This window comes from Lagopus leucura, unplaced genomic scaffold, assembly GCF_019238085.1.
Source record: "Lagopus leucura isolate 7727_CA_CO unplaced genomic scaffold, USGS_WTPT01 Super-Scaffold_806, whole genome shotgun sequence".
Classification (NCBI taxonomy): domain Eukaryota; kingdom Metazoa; phylum Chordata; class Aves; order Galliformes; family Phasianidae; genus Lagopus; species Lagopus leucura.
Window position 1 is genome coordinate 9,178,256 of NW_024962260.1, and position 22,571 is coordinate 9,200,826.

The following is a 22,571-nucleotide window of genomic DNA, read 5'->3' on the forward strand; positions in this document are numbered from 1 at the left end:
ATAATTCTGGGATGTCTGTGTCTTCATGCTTTGACTATACTTAGACAAAAAAGAGTAGTAATGCAGTATATGGCCTTTTATGAGGAGGTTTGGAGGTAGCTTCTTAATGAGTATATATGATGTATCATATGTGTCCCATTTTTAGAGTGTCATAGCATTATAGAAAAGTTAAAGATTTAGAGAAGAAAAAAAGAGGTAAGAGATAATGATGAACTCTGCTTGGAGAGTCAGATCATCATGTAAATGAGCTAATTATGAACATGCATAGTAGGCAGCGTAACCTGATGGACAGAGCATTGGCCTATATTCTCTCAGCGTTGCCCCAGCATCACTGAAAGTACCTCTTTGTTTCTTAGTCTTTCTAATTTACTCTAACATCCATGTGTGATGCTCACGTTTCCCTTCTGCAACAGAGTTATGAAGCTTAAATCAGAGCCATGGGACAGGAAGGGCCAATGGATGTGAGGGGTTGGTTTGTCTCTGTGGTTCACTGGATTTTCCTTCCACTCAGCAGTGTTGCAGAATTTTACAGATGTCTTGCCAGCAGTACTCCTTTCATACCTCCACCTGTGGACAAACAAGTAAATTCTGACAATAAAATCTTTGGGTAATAATGGAATAAATTACTGTGGAAGGAAGAAACCCCTTCAGCTCAGTGCCTGGGCAGCCTTAACTGGAGGAGAAATGTTGTAGGGAACAGATGGAGAAATACCACTGCATCACGTATGTGTCCCTTTCTATAGGAGCTAGAGCAGGAAGTCTGTCTTCAGAAGTATGATGTAAATGCTATTTGTGTGTTTGTACTGCTTGTACAGTATGCAGAACTTAAATGGCATTTAAAATAGATAAATTCTAAGATCTAATGTCTTTTCCCTTGCTTTTTCTTCAGGCTCATTATTCTACTGGAGCAGTAAGTGCCTCCTTCACCTCCACTGCGATGGTACCTGAAACTACCCATGAAGCAGGTACCAGAACTCTGTCCTTACAAGCTGTTTGCTTGCCTTGCAGCTTTAAGGTGTGCTCCTTTGGACACACACTTCCACTGGCATAAGGAATGCGTTGCTAAGTGTTCAGTGATGATGCCTTGCAAATGTATCCCTCAAGCAGATATATATGTATTTCCAGTGATCTCATTCTGGAAATAATGGAGCAATTATGAATTAATCTCTGAATGGCAGTTACTGACATCATTAATTTCAGTTTGATGTGTTTTTATGCCTGGGACCCACAAAATGGGGTATCTGCTTACGTAAGTTAGCTGTGAAGTGCAATCTGTCCTCGTATTGCAAGAAAATCTTTACCACCCTTTTGGTCTAACCTAGTTGGGTTAGATTAACAGCAATTTTTTTGATGACGACTTGTGATTTACTGCTTTTCAAAGTTATACTCTATCCAAAAGTACATTTCAATAATATGAAGATTTTCATTTTCTAGCCTCAGTATAAATTTGTAGGCCTTACTAAATGTGAACATTGATTAAATAGCTGAGCAGTTAGCATGTCTGTATGGAGAGATGTCTGGCCTTTGGCTCTTAAATGTACAAGTTCTGGACAAAGATTGAACGCAGTACTGAGGTGACGTGGTTACTAGGTTCTGTTCCTGAATTACAGTGATTTACACAATACAATACAATATCTATATTATATTGTTGGCTCTCAAGGAGTTGGCTTTCTGTAGTACAAAGCATTTTGTTCAAAGAGGTTAATGTGGGGCTATCAGAGATAAATTGCCAAATGCAGTCCCTGAAGACCTGGCGTACTCCGGAGGAACAAGCCAGACAGCAGAATCTAGTAATTTGTTTGCTGATCAATGAATAAAATTCTAGAGATCTATGTACTGCTTTTTTGCTTTGTTACAGCTGCTATTGAAGATGATGTTGTAAGATACCAGTATGTGAAGAAAAAGGGCTATGTACGACTTCACACTAACAAAGGAGACTTAAATTTGGAGCTGCACTGTGACATGGTACTGTATGCCCTGTAGGATGCAACTTCTAACTTATCTCTAGGTAACAAATGCATCAGGAGCTGGCAATGGAAGTGTCCAGAGATGAAGAGTAGTGTGTAGTTGTAATAGAAACAGGTAAGTAATCAGCTCTTGGTGATTTTGTTGTGCCTCCTGCATGGAATTTCATCTTTCAAGCAAAATATTACAGGTGATTCAAAGAGAAAGGTTTTTTCAGTGTCAAATGTATTCAAACACATGAATTGCATGTAATAGCTGTGTTGTATCCATTATGGTTCCAGACAGGGTGATCTGCTGTAATATTTATGTCTTTTATTTTATATGTTGTACTACTGTGTGTATCAATGTGCTCTTGAGAAGCGTCACACTTTTTAGCGGGGCAACTTCAAATATGTCAAACTGTGTGTTTAGAGCTTCAAAGGGTTGAGGGTACGGTGACCCAAGTAATGACTGGATAAAAAAGGCAGACATAAAAAAGATGAAAGAGCACAGAGAAGGGAGACAAGATTGCTCATCAGGTAACTGGAAGAACCAGGACAAAAGAGCAATCTGAATTAAGTTGATTAAGTTCCCCAGGAACTGTTAGATTCGTTTCTAAATCCTGGGCTTTACAGAACAAACCTAAACAGGTAGGCACACATTCATTTAAAAGTCGGTGGACTGGAGTTTTTTTAATAGTCAGTCCAGCTTGGTTCTGCAGGAAATCTGTGGCTTTTAAAATGATAAATGTGGTAAGACTTATCCTAGACAGATGATGGCAACACTGACATCTCAGATGACACTGTGTGCCAGTGTGCTTGTTTTTTCATTTATAGAGGCGTATCTGTATAAGGAAAATATTTTTACTACAAAAAGCCCAAACCATCCATTGCACGCTGAGATTTTTAGCTTGGGAAATCAGAGGTCTGAAAGTAGATCTTTTGGGGTTTAAATGGTAAAAACAAGTATGTCCTTGTCAGGATGCTCTGAGAGCTAACGACAGTGATGCTGGCTGTGATTTGGGGTGCCTGGTATAGAATCCAGAGATGCACTGGGAGAATGCATGCTTTTTTGCCTAACTTTGTGGACAGCTGGGAGATACGAAAATGAGCAAGAAAGACAGTCCTGCCAGCTTTCCCTTCTCTTCCTTTCTCACAAGCAAGGAGCAAGATATGTGCAAACTTTTCAAGCTGATCTATACGAAGAGTATGAGAATCTCCCCAACAACAGCTTATGGTGCTAGTAATTTTGTAGGCCTCTGTCATCCGTGCAGGTGTTTTCCATGCTCTGAAATAGTAACATTATGTGGTAAGGCAAAAAGCAGAGGATGTTACTACAGCAATATTTGGGGGAAGCAGCAGAACGAGCAGATTGCCTTGAATCATTTGTTTTGCCGTATGTTCTGAAACTGGCTCCTGGCTAATGCAGACTGACTGCAGCTATTCTTGTCAGCGTGGTTTCTGTGGCCACACGTGTGACCAGTATCACTCAGTACTGAGGACTCAGGCTCAATCGCCCATTATAAACTTCCTGTGTGATATCCATTGTTTCCTTTTTTTCTGGATGAATCCCTGTTTATCTCCCTTTCACACACTGCTTCATTATGTACACGCTGTGTACCGTTCTGCACAACCAGACCTGCATGAACACTGGCCATCTGTTTCTTTCTTTTCTCTGTGTCAAACATATCTGTATGAATTAAGCAGACCTTTGGCTTATTTGTGGAAGATACATATATTTAGAATAGTTAGAAGAGCTGACTGCTGTAGGGAGGTTTTCACAATGTTCACTTTAGGTCATTGTCCAACGTCTATTAAATCAGTTCCTCCTGGAGATGCTTATTTTTCTCCCCTTACTGTATAAGGAACTTTTGCCCTTAACTTCTGTTTTCCTGACGCGCTCTGAACTTAGGCACATAAGGTAGCTCAGTGCAGAGCAAATATCTTACAGACACGTAATGCATAAATAGATCGCACATTTATATGTGGATCAGCTACAGTGGATCTATTGAGATTGCAAAGGCAGATAACAGAAAATGGGGAAATGCCAAAATTAAGGCCTTAAACACTCTGTTCACTCTGCTGGTGAATATGCACAGTAATAACAGTAACAGTATTTCATCACATGATGTTTTTGTTAATCCTCTCTTCTGGATCATTCAGTACATGAGCTGAATCATTTCTGGGATGTATTTAGAACTGTGTAGTGAATCAGTTTGTATGCAGGATTTTGTTTCTCTGCAGACATGTAGAATGTGGGTAAGGCACTCTGTGACCCGGGGGCTGACTCCCTTGAATGCAGTCTGAGGGAGTTGGAGTGAATCATAATGCCTGCCCAAATAATGTTGCATGGGCTTTTTGGTGATTGACTTCTCAGCCTTCATGATCTCTCAGTGTAGCTGGTGTGGGTAGCAACAACTTTTCAGAAAGACATGGAGTGAGAAACAATTTTCAGCTCAAAGCACTGTATTGATACCCACTGATAACGCCAGCAGATTTGGGGCCTCTGGGTTCATCACACAGTTTTGTGCTGCCTGAGTGAATGGGAGAGTTGATAACAGTATTAGGCTGTCAGTGCTGTTTGAATTCAGCCAAAATGTGTATAATTTGGGGAATTCGTTTATCTGCTCTCTCTCTCAAGCAGTGCAACTGTGGGAACAAACATATGATTTCTGAGCTATATTACAGTGCTGCTTAGCTTCTCTTTTAAAAAACTGGGCATTATCTGGCTGGTTGTTCCCTTGACCTGACCACAGGTTCCTTTTTGTAGCTGCTGGGTGATATCCTGTGCTCGGATTATTACGGAAGACATGCTAGCAGTGCTTGAAATTGTAGGGTACTGCAAGCATGTGATTGTGAAATGCTTTAGGAAGCTTAAGTCTTAAGTTGCTATATAAGTATGATAAATGAGTACCTGTGTCTAGAGGTAGGATTTAGAACATTCATTGCTTTTTGAAATAGTCTTATGGACAAGACTTAAATATACATTTTGAGGTGAAGTCTTTTTGCCAAAATAGAGAACCACAAATGACATACTTGCTGTCGTAGCGTGTGTCTCTACTTTGGAGTCTTTGGTTGCATTTTCATGGCTATGGGCTCCCTATTTAAAAAATATATATTCTTGCATCTCTAAACAGAGCAGTCTGCACTACTGCTCAAGTCCACTGGGTATCATTTTTGTTTTTAACACTCTCCCCCCAACCTTGGATTCTTTCTCTCTGCCCTCAGTTCTTGTGATTCCAGTTCTCTTTGGATGAGAAATAGTTTTCCCTGGTTTTGTGAGTGAACTGGTAGTGTGGATTGCTTGGAGTTCAGTTCACACGAGTGTGGAAACTTTTGCTGTAAAATAAATTGAGGCATCTTCATACAGTAGTACTTAAAGGTGCCAGTCAGTAAGGTTGGTAGTGATGAGAATCTTCCAAGCTCCAAAAGCCTAATCATGAAATGTTTTGTACTGATCCAAGGCAGGAAGTCAGTTCTGCGGTATGATTGAAGTCATCTTCAGCTACTTAGTGACAGGATACAGAAAGAGAGCATGAAATAGGGCTGGAATCCAGGTACTTTCTGTGTCTGTTCAAAGCACCAGAAACCGCTTATGTTCCAGAACAATGATGTGTGGTGTAAGTCAGTGACCTGAGAAAAGGCAACTGAGATTTTGGAAGATAAATTGGACCTTTTTTCACCCATTTGAGTTTGTGCCTCAGCTGTTCTGCCTTCTCTTTGCATTGTGGTGGTGTGCCTGTTGCTCTTTGTTGCTGTTTGTTTTTTCCCTGTCTTCTAATTCAGAATTTCCAGAATAAGCAATCATAGATGCCTGATTGCACGAGTGCAGCAACATGGACAGCCTGCCAGTTCAGACCAGCAGTCCTTCATGACAACAGGTCGTATTGGACTCCTAGTCTCTGTACCTGTGAAAGGGAATACAGATACCTTTGCCTACAGGTTGCTTTGAGGCTTGTGGTTTTTTTAATTTTCATTGTACCATGGAAATATATGTACATTTTTTTAAAAAGCACTCCAGAAGGTCCTGTCAGAATGATGAGCAGGTAGTTTGGTGTGCTGTCTCCCTTTTCTCTTTTGTGCAAGTTGTCACTAGAGAGCTGGTGGCTAAACACATGCTCACTGTAGTAATTGAATGGTAATCTGTAACTGCCATGTCAGGTTTTGTTAATTCCCTTGTGTCTCTTTGATGTAATATGTTAAGCTTTAAGGGCAAGTTGGCATAACAAAGAAGAATGTGAGATGGATTTCAAAGCCCCATCCAGCACTACACAAATGCTTTTTGAGGTTTTAGGACTTGACAAACTCTACTTAATGATGATGTCTTGGCATAGCTATCTGAAGAAGCCATTATTCTACAGATAGCGATGTTTTAATCTTTCAAGGCCCTCTGACCTATTAAATATGCCTGTGATCTATAACGGTGTAATCTAGCCCCTATTCTTTGAAATCATCTTTCCTTTTGTGTGAGGGACTATTCCAAAGATCAGAAGCTTATGAAGTTCTTATCCATTTCCAATGGGAAAGAAGTGAGTTGCTTAAAAAATCCTTTGACCTCCTTGCATGACCAGGTCCTCCAGTCTTCCTGAATGTCTCATTTTCTTTCCAAATTAAACTGTTAAAACCTGTTCTACTCACTTTCTGCCAACTGTATGGCAAATATATGGCTGATGTTTTACCAGTTTACTTGTTCTCTCAGTAGATCCCCTAAGTAACTTGTTAGGGTGAAGTATAGTGGTTGTAAATAGCTTGGCCTATTTTCAAATTATGTTAATTGTAGAAAGAGCTGCAAGTTTTAGCTTTGAAAGTTCTGGTTAACAGAAACTGAAAACAAATCATTCAAACCATTCTTTTCCAGTAGCAGAAGTGGGGGTGGGAAGTGCTCAGCCAGCTTCCTGCATGCCTATCCCTGCACTGTGGACCTTGCTGCCCTTGGCTTTTTATGCCCAGTTTCCTGATATCCTCTGGCTTTAGGTAACTGGGAATACATTTTTCACATTTGGACCTTTCTGGCCCTCTTGCACCCTTGGCAAGTGGGATCTGGCAGAAGGAATTGGTTGCTGTTGGATTCTCTTCTGCTTTTGGACAATTGACGGTGCAGGAATCCCATACCAGCTGTGTCTGCCACTTGGTGATCCCAAACCTGAGGATGAGGCAGGCAGTTTGGAGTTACACAGCTGCTGCTCTTCATCTCTTTCTGACACGTTTCTTGTTTGTACCTTGGCACTGATGAGAGCAGGGTGACCTTGAGAGGCTGACAGCTACCAGAGCTTTACTGTGTAGCATGGAAGTGATTACAGGGTGCATTTTCTTAGAAGGTAGAATTTTTGTGCTATTTGCAGACTGAAGAAATGCCAGGGAGCTGCTGCGGGACTTGTGATGCTCCAGACTTTACAGCTGCTGGAGGCTACTTAAGCAATTTAAATTGGATCTGTATTGAAACTGTACCTAGTGATTCTGTGTCTTATTTGCTGGCTCCCGGCCTGCTTCTGCTTTGTCCGGCAAGCTCCTCCACTCTTGTGGCTTACGGATTGGAAGGGGGAAGGGCTGTTTTCTTCTACAATAAATTAAAGTTAGAGGAAAAGTAATAACTGCAGCTAGGAATGACGACTGCCTCCAGAGAGCTAGCAGTTAACATTGACAAATTAGATGAGTGAATTCGGTACCCTGTTTAGCTTGAATTGTTCTCTGCTAAACTGATTGATTGTCCCTGTACTTGCAAAATTGTGAAAACTGAAACTGGAGCATGTCATTTCTTATTGGCAACTTGTCTAAGCTAAGCATATCAGATTTGAAAAAGTTTTTAGTAGCATTGTTAATGTCAGAACCGAAAAGTGCCTCTTAAAAGTGAAATTTAGCAATCTGCTATAACCTTTGCTAAACAGCTCGTTAAATTGCAGTAGGTTTCAGTGTGATGAGAATGCTATCATTCTACTGTTTGTTCTAAGAAAACTTTGATGTTTTGAGGTAGCAAAATAGGTAAATGTTTGCTGTCAAGTCAGCAGTCTTTTATCTGAGATGAGTTTGCTTGTTCTGATTCCTTAAATATCAGTGAGAGTCTTGCCAATTGTTTTACTCCACAGTGCCGGGATGCTTTTATCTTTCCTACCTCTTTGGAGCCGATCTCTTCTGATCACAGAACACAAAGTGACCCAATGACCAAATTGAAGTTGGTCTCCCTTACACAAACTGCATCATCTCTGAATTGAACCACAGCAGGCAGTTGTTGTTTGTTGGTATAACATGTCACCACAGGATCACCGTTATCTTTTGTGGTGCTTTTTCTTAGAGGCACAAGCAGAAAGTTTTGCATTCGGTCAGCAATAAATCTCAGACTCAGTCATACAGTTGCCTTCATATCAGGCTCAGATTATCGAATTTATCCAAAGCAGTCAGTGCCAAATCTCCCACACCAAGTGCGTCTCAGCAGCTCTTGTAAGCAGTATCCTGTCCAAAGGAGAAGAAAAGGGCTCGAGGTTTGTGGGACTGTGCAGAACAAAGTTGCATTCTGCACCAACCACACAAACATAACTGGACTTTGAAGCCTTTGTTCCAGCTACAAAGACTGGTGAAAAATGTGTGTAAACAAACCCAGCTTTGATACCTGAGTGTGAGATCTTGTGGAAAATGTGAGTCTCTCAGTCGTGGGCTACCAGTGTGCCCACCTGTTCAGAATCTCCTCCCTGCTGCATCCCTCAGCCCGTTGCTGAAGGCAGAAGGATGGCACTCGGGATCGCGCAAAGTTCTGCAGGCACAGCTGCTTTCTTGTTGGCTCATTACTGACAACAGACTCCAGCTCTTCCTACTTCTGGCCATTCTTGTCTCAACATCAAAAGCAACAGTTAACATCTCCCTTTTTGTTCTTTTTGCATTATTATTTACATTATTTTATCCTGCTGTGATCTAGATATAAATGTATGAAAGTCATGGCAATAACATCACCTTCTTTTGTAATCCCGTTGATTTGAAAGTCAGCAACAGGAAAAAGGTTATGTTTTCTTTATAACCTCCAATAGTTTCTCGTAAATCCATAATGATATTCTCAACAAGCCAAACTGAAAAATTGCTGAAAGCTTTTCTCTCCAAAGAGTGTGGCAGGACGGAGCTGGGAAACCCTCCCTTCCTCTTGTCCTAACAGGAGAACAAAAGCCAATCTGCCTCTGCATCGCGTCCTTCGAATTAAAGACACTTCTACTCTCTCCAAGTGGCAAACACTAAGGAAAAGAACGCTTATACTGAAATGATTCTCACTTTGCAGGTCTCCTCTCTCATCAGTTAAAACGGGTCACTCCGTTTGTAAAAGTCAGCTTAACTCACAGCTGGTATTGGACAGCTGAGAGCCAACCGGGAGACTGAAGACCTGCGACATCCCTGTTGCCAAGGTAGACGAGATGGGGAAAAGAGGAGCCACTGAGTTGTTGCTATGGCTGCAAGGAAGAAGGCTTTGCTATGTGAAGAGCTAATCATTTCAAACTGCTTCATCCCTCGAGGATCTGCATGAACCTTGGAGGAGAAATTTCGCACTAAGCATTCAGAAGCTGTCATTTGCACATCTGTATAATTTCCCTGCACTAATGCCATTTCCCTTTTATTTCTTTTTGTCTCTCTAAATTGGAAGAACTGTTGTAGTTGCACTAAAATACAGAGCTTTTTCCATTAATCCTGTGTGTCAAAGCAGAAATAATCTGAAATAACGAAAAGCCAATTCCTCATGAATTAAAATCTTATCATACAAATGCCAGAATCCTGCTATTAAGAGGCGTGAACTAGTGACAGAAATTTTGAAGGCTTCAAGCTAAGTGTAGGTTTTTCTCTTTTTTTTTAACATAGATCTCCTTAGGCAATTTTTGTTTTGCTTTGGTCTATTTACATACTCAACAAAAAAAAAACAACAAAAAGCACATACACTCCTCTATGAAAGAGCACCACAAAAGATGATGGTGATGTTGCTAAGGAGCTGCTTACCTGCCAGGTGTATCTGGATGATGGCTGTGGTGACCATGGGAACCAATTTGGGAATTATTTAAAGAAAACCTTGCAGTGAAATGATATTGCGTTGCATGTACACTAAGTATTTCTGTAGTTGCATTTGAAAAGCCCATTTCTGAGAAAAAGATGTAACTGGAAAGCAGTTTAAAGAGAAGGGTCGGCACAGGTACTGCCTGAAAAGCACATCACCGTGGTGAATGCTTTTTATTGTATGCTTTGCAGATCGCGTTTGAAAATAAACAGCAGTACTGTTTTAGGTTATCAACTTTGTACACATTTAAAGCTGTTTGATACTGATCAGCAAGGGACTTAGTCTGATGCCTGATCTCATTTCTCTTAAAAAATTAATTACAAGTTGCTGTATTCCCCCTAGAGGACTTATTAACTGTGTCTTTCTCTCCAAGGAGCACTCGGTTCTCGTCAGGTAAAGTGCCCTGGGCTAAAAGCTGCTGCTTCCCATTTCTAATTCAAAAAGAACAGTTTTAGTCTTATTTTTATCCCTTCTGACATTTTTTGTGAGTGATCACTAGTAGCACTGCTGTAGTTTCGAGCTTGTTGCAATATTGTTTTGTGAGGAATGCAAATGCAACAGAAATGATTCTTCTGGGGTTGAACATGACTTGGAGGATTATGGACAAAGTGGATTTTCCAGTGTGTGTGTGTCCAGTTCAAATAAAAGCTTTTAAATTCAGTCTTTTGCTGCATAAACATTGCGACTACGGGAAAACATGTTGTTGTTTGAAACAATTGTAATGGAATATCTCTACTCACAAGTTGCCACTGGGATACTACCAGAATGTGTGTCTTGGTGTCAGTCTGCTATAAAACATTGCCATTGCAACCCAGTAATTAAGTACATAAGAAATCTGAGATTATAGTTGGTGTAAGATTAGAACTTGTTTGTTTTTCCAGTTATGTTACCTGAGAACTACCTATCTATTTGCAGAATAATTAAGAAGAAGTTGTTAAAGAATTCCTAATGCTGTGAGAGGTACAGTTTGGATAATTAAGGGATGTTTCTGTGTATAGAGGGGTTAGAATGACTGTGCTCTAGATAAGAAAGTTATGGATGATTCAGGATGAATGACCGTATGGACCTAGTTCTAAGAAGATGGAGATTGTTTTGCTCTTAAAAGACTGTGATTAGACTTGCCTTATTTTAAAAATGTATCCTGGGCTTTCTTTTTTTGCTTTTAAGCCACTTCACATTGTATGTCTGAGTCTCTCTCTGTCTTTGTACAGGTTTCAGACTAGTGATAAGACCAAGAGTAGTCTCATATCAATGCAAAATGAATCAGTGTATTTCAAAACAAGACTTCAGGTCTTGAATGAGTTTGTTTGCAGATGTCATGACTCATGAGGGCTTTTATTGCAAGCACATACAATAAGTACATTTTCAAAGTGTAACAACTCACATTAGTTAGATGTTAGGGCTTTACTTGATAAAGCTGGGACGTGTTTATGAACGTACTCCATTGTGGAGCTAAAAAAAAATCCTCCAAGTATAGGAAACAGGTTGTTCCTATGTATGTAGTTTGCACTTGTTTGTATGTGTGAAGGTATTTTAATCCTGCAGAGAAGAGCATCTGTACGATTACAGAGGGAGGATAATTGGTGTACAGGAGGGCTTTTCAGAAGGTATGTTTGGATGCTCTAATCTACACTGTAAAAGGAAATTAGAAGTGAGCAAGGTATTCAACATTTTTTTCCAGATTTTCGAAGATTTTTCTCTTTTAAATTATTTTTCCTGTGGGTAGACCCGTGTTCAAAGTGGTGTCTTCTGGGATCAGTCCCATTCTTAGTCCTAGGTTGTGAGGAGCACAAAATGCTTCTCTTCCAGTTAACTTTAATGCACTCATTTGCAGTAGCGAAGCAGAGAAGCCAGGTACTTTCTTAGTTTGAGAGATTAGTGCCCACTGGAACCAGGATTACCATGGAACTAAGTTACTTGAAAGTCTGAGCATGCCTGCTTTCACTGTCATGATGTCTGCTGGGAGTCCGTGTTATCTGAGTTAGTGTTCAACAGTTCTTTGTGTTAGTTGGAAAGCCTGGGTTTAATTTATTCTAAGTACTGTGTGCCTGTTATCCTTAAAAAACAAAAAGAATATATTGTATTTATTTTCTGTAGAGACAGACTCATTCTTCAGGAGTCCTGCATGTTTCTTTGTAAGGCTCGAATGAGGGCGACTCTCATAAACAGTGTGATGACCAATTTGATTGTCTAAATGTGTGGCTTAATTAAAACTTCTGTTTGCCTTTCAGACACCTCGAACCTGTGAAAATTTTATCAAATTGTGCAAAAAGAACTATTACGATGGGACAATTTTTCACAGGTCAATTCGTAATTTTGTGGTGAGTACTGACCAAATCCTTTTTAATACACAGTATGCAGTGCTCTCAAAATACTTACTAAACTTGAGTTTCAGTATCTTCTTTGCATTAGAAATATATTAAAATATACCTCCAGAGCTAGGATTGTCCCAACTTACTAAATTTGTAGTTACAAATCTAACAAGTCTTACTAACAACTGTTTCTGACTAATACTATCAGAGAACATCACTGGCATCCAGGCAAAAACTTTGAGAGTCGTTGCCTTGGCAAGGCTCTTGTTGTTCCTCAAGCTGCAGGTGAGTGGTTAATGAACAGAAAGGGAGGGAGATGCTAATTTGCATATGTAATTCTGCATCCTGTTGAAATCTCATTCAGATGAAGCATGAAAAAGCTGAATTTCTGATTCAGGTTGTGGTGCTTGGATGCTCTCACATCGTCCTTTCCCAAGAGCGCTCAGTGTTCAGGAGGCGTCCGGATGAGGAGCTGCGTGATGTGGTTTAGGGCTGGTGGGGGCAGTGGTGATGAGGAGACGGTTGGACTGGGTGATCTTGTAGGTCGTTTCCAACCTTGTGATTCTATGGGATATAGCTGTAGCACAGTCAGCACACACAGTTGGCTGAATTTGGACCACTGTAATCAGTATTTTATGAGTTTAAGTAATTATCAATATGTTAATCACATTTTGTGAGCATACATAAGGCTTTAATAAAGATACTATACTTCAATAAAGATACCAAGCTATTATAAAGATATCAAGATGTGATGATACAGAAGTGATTTAGAGTTCTTTCGGGGCGAGACGTGTCTAATAACTCATTTTGACAGACTGAAGAAGCATGTTTTGCGTTCAGAGGTCTGCTTCTCAGATTTAAAACTTAGATTTGGTTACTCACCATGCCTAGTTAATAGTTTTTCCATTACATTTTTAATTTTACATTGAGATTTGCCAGATGTTAGAAGACAGCGAGTCCTTGATGCATCTTACTGCCACTGCAGTCCATTGGAAGGCCTGGAAGTGTGACCCTTGTTTACATAGGTGCAGTCCAGGGAGCTTAGGGTGCTGTAACTTCCTTTCAAAAGAGTTAGCAACCTGATCCTGAAGGCAGCATGCATCTTTCAGAGAACATCACTGAATGCTATATTCTGTCATGCCATCCTACAAAAAGAAAAGCTTTTTCCTTCTGGCAGGACCATATATCTTGGTTGGTAGTTAAACCAACCATTAAAATTGTGCCTGTGTGCTATCACTGTACAGCTGGTTGTGTCACACTCCCTTTACTGGCACTGGACTACAGTATATTATGTATATATTAGTGATTAAATTTATTATTGTGAATGTTTTCACATGGGAATTTTCCCATTGAGGTAGTGAGAAGGATACTATAAAATATGGATTCAAATACATTCTGCATCTCCTCATTTATTTCCTTTGCATCATGTGTTGGATTGGTAGCAATATATAAAGCCTTTTCTGTTCTAAAAGCAATATGTCATCAGTTAAAAAGCACGTTACTCTCTAGTACAAAGTGGAAAGGATGATCTGATTAACCCATTTGAGACTGTTTATTTTCCTTATTTACTCAGGAGACGTATTATTTTTATAAAACTATCATTTTGCAGTAATGCAGGAGGTGACAGCAAGCTGATAAAAGAAGCTCCAAATAAGTAGCAGTGGTTTCCTTGGTGCTAACTTGTAACCTTACTTAGTACAGGACAAAGAAAGTGAAGCAGAATTGACTTTTATAGCTTGTATTTAATGTCTTTTGTGCAGATATACATGTAACCTGTTGGTTTTATTGTAATTCTGCAGATTCAGGGAGGTGATCCAACTGGAACAGGAACAGGTAAGCTGTGTTTGAGTTAAGTGAGCTGTTTTCACTTAAAGCACTGTGTTGTTTAATTGGTGTCATCTAGTAATTCTACTTAGTGCTGCACTTTTACTCGTTATCCACTTGTACATTTTACCTATGTGCTTGTAGATGTCACCAGCCTCCACAGGTCCTTGTACGCCCTTGTGGAGTTTTGTGCCTTTTTATTCTAGTTCACACATAGGTCACTTGTATATACAAACACTGAATTCTTCTATGCATGTTCACAGACCATCTGAAAATAGGATGTCTTTGTAATTCTTTACCACTGCTTACTTTGTAAATAATGTTAGTGTGAGTTGCCCAACACATAATCCTCAACAGTTGCATGCTCTGAGACAGAAATTAAATGTTCTGAGTCTTGATGGCAAAAGCCTGTTAACAGGCTTTGTTGCTGTATTTGCATGGACTGTCAAAAGAATTGTGGTTTGATTTTGTTAGAGGGAAAGTTTCAGTTCAAATCCCAAAAGGCATAATTAGGAACATCTTCTAAAACGAGAAATTAAAGAGATGTCGGGAGACCAGAGAAATGTAATGGATTGATGCAGGCAGCTTTTGCCTTTTTGTAGGGTGGGTTCAGCTCTTGCTGTGAAAAAATGACCTTGTTGGTGTCATTCTTGTCGCTGTGCAAATGGCAGAAGTACTGTAAGGCAGCACGAGTAATGGTTGGCAGGAGGCTGGCAGGGCCGCTGTTCTGAAGGTCAAGGCTCAGCTCTACTGGCAAAGGGAGTAGGAAGTGTAAGACCAAAGGGGGAAAAAAGCCAATGAAGACCATAGGAGAAACAACTCCCCTGTGAGTTATTTTTAAAAAGGAGTATAATGACCTCTAGACTTCTCCATCTTGTTTTTCTCCTTGTCATTCTTAATTAAATATGAGTATGCTGTAGACAAGGTGTCTTGCAAACAACTGTCAAGGCTATTAAAGTTCCAATAAAGTGAACAGTTTATACTCAAATAAATATGACAGCGTTGCACAGTTGTTGACGCAATGGTCACTAAATGGTTTTGATGTTTTGAACATAACTGCACTTTAAATAACCTTATTAATTATTTATCTAATGTGCTAATAGTAGCGTCACAAGAAAATGTACTAAGCAGGCAGTCTGGTGAGCTGCCTGACTTCTCTTGAACTCCTGTGCCTGTGTGCTTAGTGCTTACATGAAGCAGCTTAGGCGGCTCGCAGTGTAGGCAGTCGGTCAGGCTTTGCTCCACGTTACTTGGCATACCTTGCACACTGTGAGGTGTCTACAAGCCAGCATTAACTTCACGTACAGATGTGTGTACCTCAGTTAGCCAGTATTCTGTGCTGGGATCTACTGTAACATCTCCAGTTGTGTGCTGAAATTCTACCGTTTAATTTGGTATCAATTCTTTAAACCCTGTAAATTAAATGAAGTACTTATTTTTAACTATAGAATGGAGAAAAGGAGAGAATGCATCTCCCTTACCATTCTCTGTGCCCCTCTGTAAATTAATGCTTTGCTTAGGATGACTGACTTACAACAACGTGAACACTTAAAGTAAACAAGAGGAAAGAGAGTAAATAATTTGACTTCTGTAGTATCAGGGAAGCATTTCTGTAGAACAGGGCTTTCTTCTCAGGTATTTCAACTGGAAATAGTGAAGACTATTCAAAAGTTATCCTTGAAATTTTATTTTAAACTGCTGAACTGTTTCCATCAGAGCCTTTTATAGAAAAACTTCAGACATGCACAAGCTGTGCTCGGCTCTCCTGGGTAACTGTGCTTTAGTTTAGCAAAACACCCTGCGGAAGGGCTGTCACCAGCTGTCCCTACAGCTCCCCAGGCTGGAAGCAGCACTGAGCCTTACCTCTTTTTTGTGGCTTTTTTTTGTGCATCACATGGTGTGCCCTTGAATCTCTTATTCAGCTGTCACAAAAGAATGGTCCCAACTTGGTTGGCATGTCAGGGGCTGATCGCTGGTACTCAGTAGTTAACCTTGGGATGGAAGAACCTTGGGACATCTGGAAGTTGATACCATGTTAGAAAGAGTGAGGAGTCGAATTTTAATTTAGGTTACTCAGCAGCATTGCCAAAGAATTAGATGCACTATCCTGTAAGTTTGATACTGACTTAGAGGACCAAACTAATTTTCTGCAGCCATAAACTTCAAGTTTCATAAGACTACTGGGAGAAATTGTGTTGTGCTGCAGTGGCTTCTTTCTTTTTCTTTAACAATAAAAAGCGACAAACCATCCATAAAGCAATTTCATTATTCATTATTGCATTCAAAGCAATAAGCTGAGTCATGGTCATTCTTTGTAATGATTAATTATTTGACGAATTTTACATTTGTGATGTATCTTTTCCTGCTGTTCTTAACAACTAAGTGGTTGAACTCAGTGAGTAATTCGGTCTAGCTCGCAGTAGTGCAAATGGAACAGCTGCTCGGTGTTTCAGTGTTCCAAATAATAGAAGAAAATTTGCATGTAGGAAAAACAGGTTTAATATCCCAAACCCCTTGTATGAAAAGGGGAGAACTGTATCCAGGACATTCCATTTTTAAAGCAGCACAGGCATTTTTCAGCTACTCACATTGTTGGAAGATGTAATGAATCAGGTTGAGTTTGCCTCTGTCCATTGCTGAATCCAAGAAGGCACAAAGGAGGTTCGTAGTGCATTTTGGTAGTGGAACAGTGTAGTAGTGCATTTTGTGTGGAACAGAGCAAAGCACTTTTTTCCCCTCCTCTGAACTGTCAGTAGCACAGAGACTGTGGTCAATCTCGGTCAGTTCTGCAGTGTGGTTTCCTAGCAGGGAAAGATATTAAAATGTCACCAGTTGTAGAACTCTTTTCTTGCATGCCTGAAGTTTAGCAAAGGATAAGAGTGGGGCCTTCTTAACTGGAGCAGTGCCTCCATTTCGATTGCAGCCCTTCAGATATGAGGGTTAAAAGTACTGTGTCGTCTTGTCTGGAAGGAGAGAAGCACTTACTGGATGAACTCAGGCTTTCGTATTTGCACAATGATTCAAGAATCTCTCTTGGAAAGCTCTATGGAAGTGTCAGATGTTATTATGTACCTCGCTGTTCCAAATGACAAGAACATTACAGAGAGTAAGCCGTCATTTTTGTGAATCAGAGCCCTCCCACTTCCTTACCACTGCTTAGCAATCTTTATGCCAGAAAAAGGAAGGATTTACTTAAAATCACAGCTTTCATGAATGATGATTCCCAGCCCACACCTGGCTTCTGGAATGTTACATTTCTGAAGCCCTAGGTGCATCCCTCAGCTCTTTGCATAAAAGTTACACAAGTTCTGTACACTCATCAAAAATAATAATGAAATAGATGATTACTGAAGAAGTTGTTTGAAAGGAGAAAAACTACCAAAGCTGTTTTTAGTTTAAAATACAATCTGAAAATATGACTTCTTTCTTTGTACTTGCTGAGGTGTGCTCGCTGCAGTTGTCAGATGATATCTGTTCACCTTTCCTATAGCACAAGATGTGGAAATGAGGCTGGATAACTAACCGTGCTCCAGGGCACAGTCACAGCTTGGCTGTGTGCTGCTGTTGGAAGGCTATTCTCCTGTGGTAGCTGATCCCAGGCCCATTCCCAGCTTTGTGCAAAGGACCCACATCTGCAGTTGTCAGCACTGCTCCATTTCACATTCCCAATGCCAGTCCAGAAAGTGCCAGAGTGAGACCCTGTCTGCTCCCTTGTGAACCCCTTTGATTTTAGCACAGAAGTCCCCAGAATATTTTACAGCACTTCTTGTAATAGCAGCTCAATAACTTTTCAAGTGCAGTATGCACTGGATTCCACTCTTGACAGAAGATTATCTTCACTGGGTGAAAAGCGGGAGCCAGGTGAGTGCCAGGCAGCACTGCCCAATGTGAATGGAACACCCAGACACGACTCTTGTTTTCCACAGGCTTTGCCTGCGCCCTGGGAAGTTGGCTTTGGGTTCGAATTTTGCATCATAGTGATTCCATATATAGTCACTGGTGATCTGTGCTCCCTCGGAGGAAAATCTGGGGGATAAAGGAGGAGCCTGCTCTCCTTATGGCATGTGCAGGGAATGACCACATGGTTCCACCTCCTCCTGCTCTAGCTGCAGCCATTCTGCTTTCAGATGCAGTGGAGGTGGCACATCCACACCTCCTAACTGTGCTGAGAATAAACACAGTAAAATCTGTTTGATACTTCAGAATGCCTCATCTTTATTAGTAGTCAGCTTGCAGCCTGTGAGCTGTTTTCCCAAGTTTACATTGAGCTCTCCTATATAAAGCAAAATGCAAAGGTCTAAAATTCCTGTTCCAGGCTGTGCTGGCTGAGCATTAGGCACTGTGCTGCTGTGCCAATAGGCTAATGAGGGATTTGTGCTTAATCTTCAGAGAGAAAGAAAGTGATTCTGGGTTTCAGTAATTAAAAACATCGTCCTTTTAACTCACCATCTTCTAGCCTGCTTCTTCATGCAGATGTTTGAAGCTTGGAACAATTCCAGAGGTCGGGAACAGTTTGACAAGCAGCAGTTTTTAATTGGCTATTTTTAATTTAAAAGGAAAACATTTGTTTTTGTGTTTGAAGAATAAAATAAAATCATTCCAATTCCATCTATTCCATTGTTCTCCCAGCATCTTCGCTGCATCCCCTCCTCCCCATGCCAGCCCATGCTGCAGGCCTCGTGCACACAGCCCTGCCCTGCAGGGTGCCTGTGCTTCTGTCTTCTGCTCTTCATGCAGCTGCTGAGCACGCAGGCCTTGGGTCTGGAACTGTCTGCTGAAATATTAGCATTTGTTTCCAGAGAACTGGAGTGAACCAAAGTTAGCCATCGTATGCACGAGGTTAGTTCTGACCCTCAGAGTATGATCTGAAACCAAATCGTGCAAAAATAAGTATTCCAAGACCAAAAGATGATGGTTCATTGCTCCTGTTTGTGAGCACTGGAGTCTGGTTGCTTGTTGTGTCATGCACTGTTTTTTCTCATGCTTTCTGAATTATTTTCTCACCAGTGAGGCTGCAGGGTCTATTCCACCCACTTCCAGCAGCCTGACGAGGCTGGCATTCCAGCGTCTGCTGAAAGCCTGCTAGGGGTGCAGCAGGCTCAGGGCTTTGGCCACTTGCTGCTACATGCCATCTCCATTGCATCTGCTTATGTTTGTATGTTATCTGAGAATTTCTAGGCAACAAACACTCCTCTGGGTTAGGACTGGTAGTGCATCTGCTTTGCAAATAATGACGAGTTCCTTCAGGAGATCCTTTGAAGCAATGTTACCTATTTATAGAAGGGAGACATGAGCATGTCCGGGGGTGCAGGTTTGTGAGGTGTGCAGTACTGGTGAGGAATGGGGCTGCAGGGCTGCAGGATGTGTCTGGATGGCTGCAGTGGGCCGGGTGGAGCTGAGGAAGGGAAAGTGGGAGCAGAATGCAGTGCACAATGCTCAGTGCAGCTGGTGGGGCCGGCACACTGTGCAAGTATGCTGCTGGTTTTGAGCAGCACATGGAGCTTGCTGCATTCTTATCCCTGCTTGTTTGTGTACAACTACAGAGCGAGGCAGGTAATGGGCACGACACGAGTAACGTCCCACAGGAACACACAGGGATGTTGGCTATCAAAGAGGAATGTTGGCAGTTTGTAGTAAGCTGAACACAATTTGGCCAGAAGAGCCTGTGCTGGGCACCATCTTTGTGACGGTGTCACCGTGCCCCTTCCAGCCGCCGTGGGAGCAGGTTGTCGTACGGAATCACGCTGATGTAATGAGCTGAACTGAAGAAATCTCCTTCTCTCCTGATTATAGAAAATCCTGCAGGGTTTTTCCCTCTGGCTGCCTCTTGTAAAACTGCAGAGCAGGCAGCGCTCAACTCTATTAATAGTTCTTTGGAACATGATTAATTGGATTTTTAAGTGGGTCAGTTTCTTCCAAAATTGCTGGGTCAGTTAATTCCACTTGCAGCTGTCCACCTGTGATTCGTTGTTCTCGTAGTATCATCTGAAACTCTGCTCTTGTTTGATGCACACTTGTGATTTTCCGCATATGGTTTTCAGTAGGAATTTGTGTTATGCTTTCATTTAATTTGCTGCTTGTCCATGCAGCTGTGTCATCAAATAGCTTTTGTGTTACCTGTGCAAGTAACCATTGCACGCTGCAGGTCTTTTACTGAGCTCTGCTTTGTAAGCGATGCAGTTACTCAAGAGGACTCTGCGTGGTTCTGCGGATGGACCAGTCTTTGCTGCCTGTCTGGGTACTTTTGTTTGTTTTATTTTTAATCCTGTCCTAAGGTGATACATTTTTCATGGCTTGTCAAACAAGACTGTGGATTTGACTGTAAAACTGTGACTCATCCCAGCCTTTGTTTTTCTTATTAAAAATGATCCTGGAGGAAAGCGCAAATGAAAATGTCAGGTCTGACATAAATAATGTAAAACTGACAGCCAGGAGGAGAGACCCTCACAGACCCAGAAATCAGTCTTGGAGGGCTGGGTCTGTGGTTGGTGCAAAGTTTTGTCATCCGTGGACTAAACTGTATTTAAGTGTTTACATCATCCGTGTATCTAGACCAAGATATCTATTTATTTTGAAGGAATATATATCATCATTTTTCATTGTTCATCCAGGAATTAAGCTTTTGAGCTTGTAGTTCCTATTCTTAGTTGATGCTGTAAACATATTTCCTCTCCCTGATGTTATATTTTTGGAAGCATTGCTGTATCCAGAGTGCAGTTAAATTAGTAATTCTTTGCTCCCTGTGTTTTTTCAGTCAGCCACATTTGAAGATTTAATGTCTCGAAAAAGAAAAACTATGATGGATGAGCAGTAAAAATAAATGAATGCTCGGCATTTCTTTGCCACATGATATATAATGCTGCTGATAAACAGTCTCATCTGTTGTAAATGATAGTGGTGTAGAGGCACAGAATTGTGTTGCCAGTTACAGACATCTGATTTCAAGGGCGTGCTCAGATACTAGGCTAGTCCTAGGGATGAGGTGGGGATATATTACAAACATAGTGATCAGAAGCCCCAGAAACTTGGAATTTACTGCTAGTGTCTGATGTAGGATGTATTGGGAAGCTAATGAAAACAAATATTTCATCTATCATCTTTTTTTTCAGGAGGAGAATCTTACTGGGGAAAGCCATTTAAAGATGAATTCAAGCCCAACTTGTCCCATACCGGGCGTGGTATTCTTAGTATGGCCAATTCAGGACCTAACACAAACAAATCACAGTTGTAAGTAGTCGCTTGCACTTTGTATTTTATTGTTTCCCTCCAGATATTGTGCCTTGTGCTGTGAAGAAAATAAATGACATTTTTGGACTGCTCCTTAAAGTTCAGTCAAGTGAAATATTGTCAGGTGTTGCACAGTGCAGTCAGGGTGGCTGCAGCTGCCGTTACTCTAAGAGCAGCGTGAACTTGGCGGCTCGTGGCATCATCAGTTTGCCTTCTCTGTTTCATGGTTTGCAGTTTTCATCTTTTCTTATGCAGCCCCATTCTTATTCCTGTGAAATCACTGTACATCTCCACACTATTTAAATCTAGTCCCATATGAACTTTGTGAAAGGCTTTAATGAAATGAACCAAACACACCTTAGAAACACTGCTTCTTTTTTTGCTGGCCCGTTTCTAAATAAGAACAGTTCTGCACTGCTCTTATGTGTGGAATTCAAAATGGTGGAGCGCAGAGTCTGGGGAAAGGACTTGGTGTTCAGCGTACCAAACAAAGGGAGGGCTAAATGAGGGACAAAATGAATGAAGGAAAGAAGGAGAAAGAACAACAAATGAGATTTAAAAACATTGAAGTTGTAGTAACATACTGTAAGCATGACAGAGTTACAGAGGTTTGCCTGCAGTCTTTAGAAAATGTCCCACGTCACTTGGAGCCAACTGTGCCTCACTCTCTAAGAAAAACTTGTACCTCTGTTGGGAACCTCAGAGGAAAGTGTGCGTGTGCAGTTCTGCGTGCTGGGGCTGGGGGTGGGGGGGGGGAGCCTTGCTGTTGGTCTTCACGAGTATGGTCGGTACGCCATGCAGCAGCATGGTTAAATTTAACTAAGCACAGGTGCTTGTCTCGAGGCCCTTAATAGGCTTTACTCACGTGCTGAAGCCTGAGCACGTGTGCAGGGTCCAGTTGCTGTGAAGCTTATTTTGGATTTGAATGTTGCTGCCAGCACTCAGGTGCTAAATTAGGGAAGAGCAGAGGCTTTAAAAGAATATTAACAAGGAGAGACGGGGGATCAAGATACAAGAGAGACCGCATGAATGAGGTCCTGGATTGAGTCTCATCATCCACAGCTGTAGAGGTGATTGTATGTTTCCATAAAATTTGCATATGAAATATGAAGTTCCCATAAAGTCCTTGCAAGGCTCCAGCTGCCCATATTTTTAGAGACTTCTGGCACCCGGTGTTAATTCCATTTTCCTTAATTTTATCTTAACTGCAGTGACATTCACAAAGCTTTCTCTGCATATTTACTT

The 22,571-nt window shown here is 41.1% G+C and overlaps 1 protein-coding gene across 1 annotated transcript in view; it reads left to right on the forward strand.

Annotated features, from left to right (window-relative positions):
- The window catches only part of PPIL2 (peptidylprolyl isomerase like 2), a 55,841-nt gene that overhangs the window by 19,907 nt on the left and 13,363 nt on the right, over positions 1–22,571 (forward strand). The window contains exons 11-15 of the mRNA XM_042865577.1: positions 890–965; positions 1,859–1,965; positions 12,195–12,284; positions 14,075–14,108; positions 21,209–21,326. Of these exons, the coding sequence (XP_042721511.1) occupies positions 890–965; positions 1,859–1,965; positions 12,195–12,284; positions 14,075–14,108; positions 21,209–21,326 (425 nt within the window). The remainder of the gene's footprint in view (positions 1–889; positions 966–1,858; positions 1,966–12,194; positions 12,285–14,074; positions 14,109–21,208; positions 21,327–22,571) is intronic.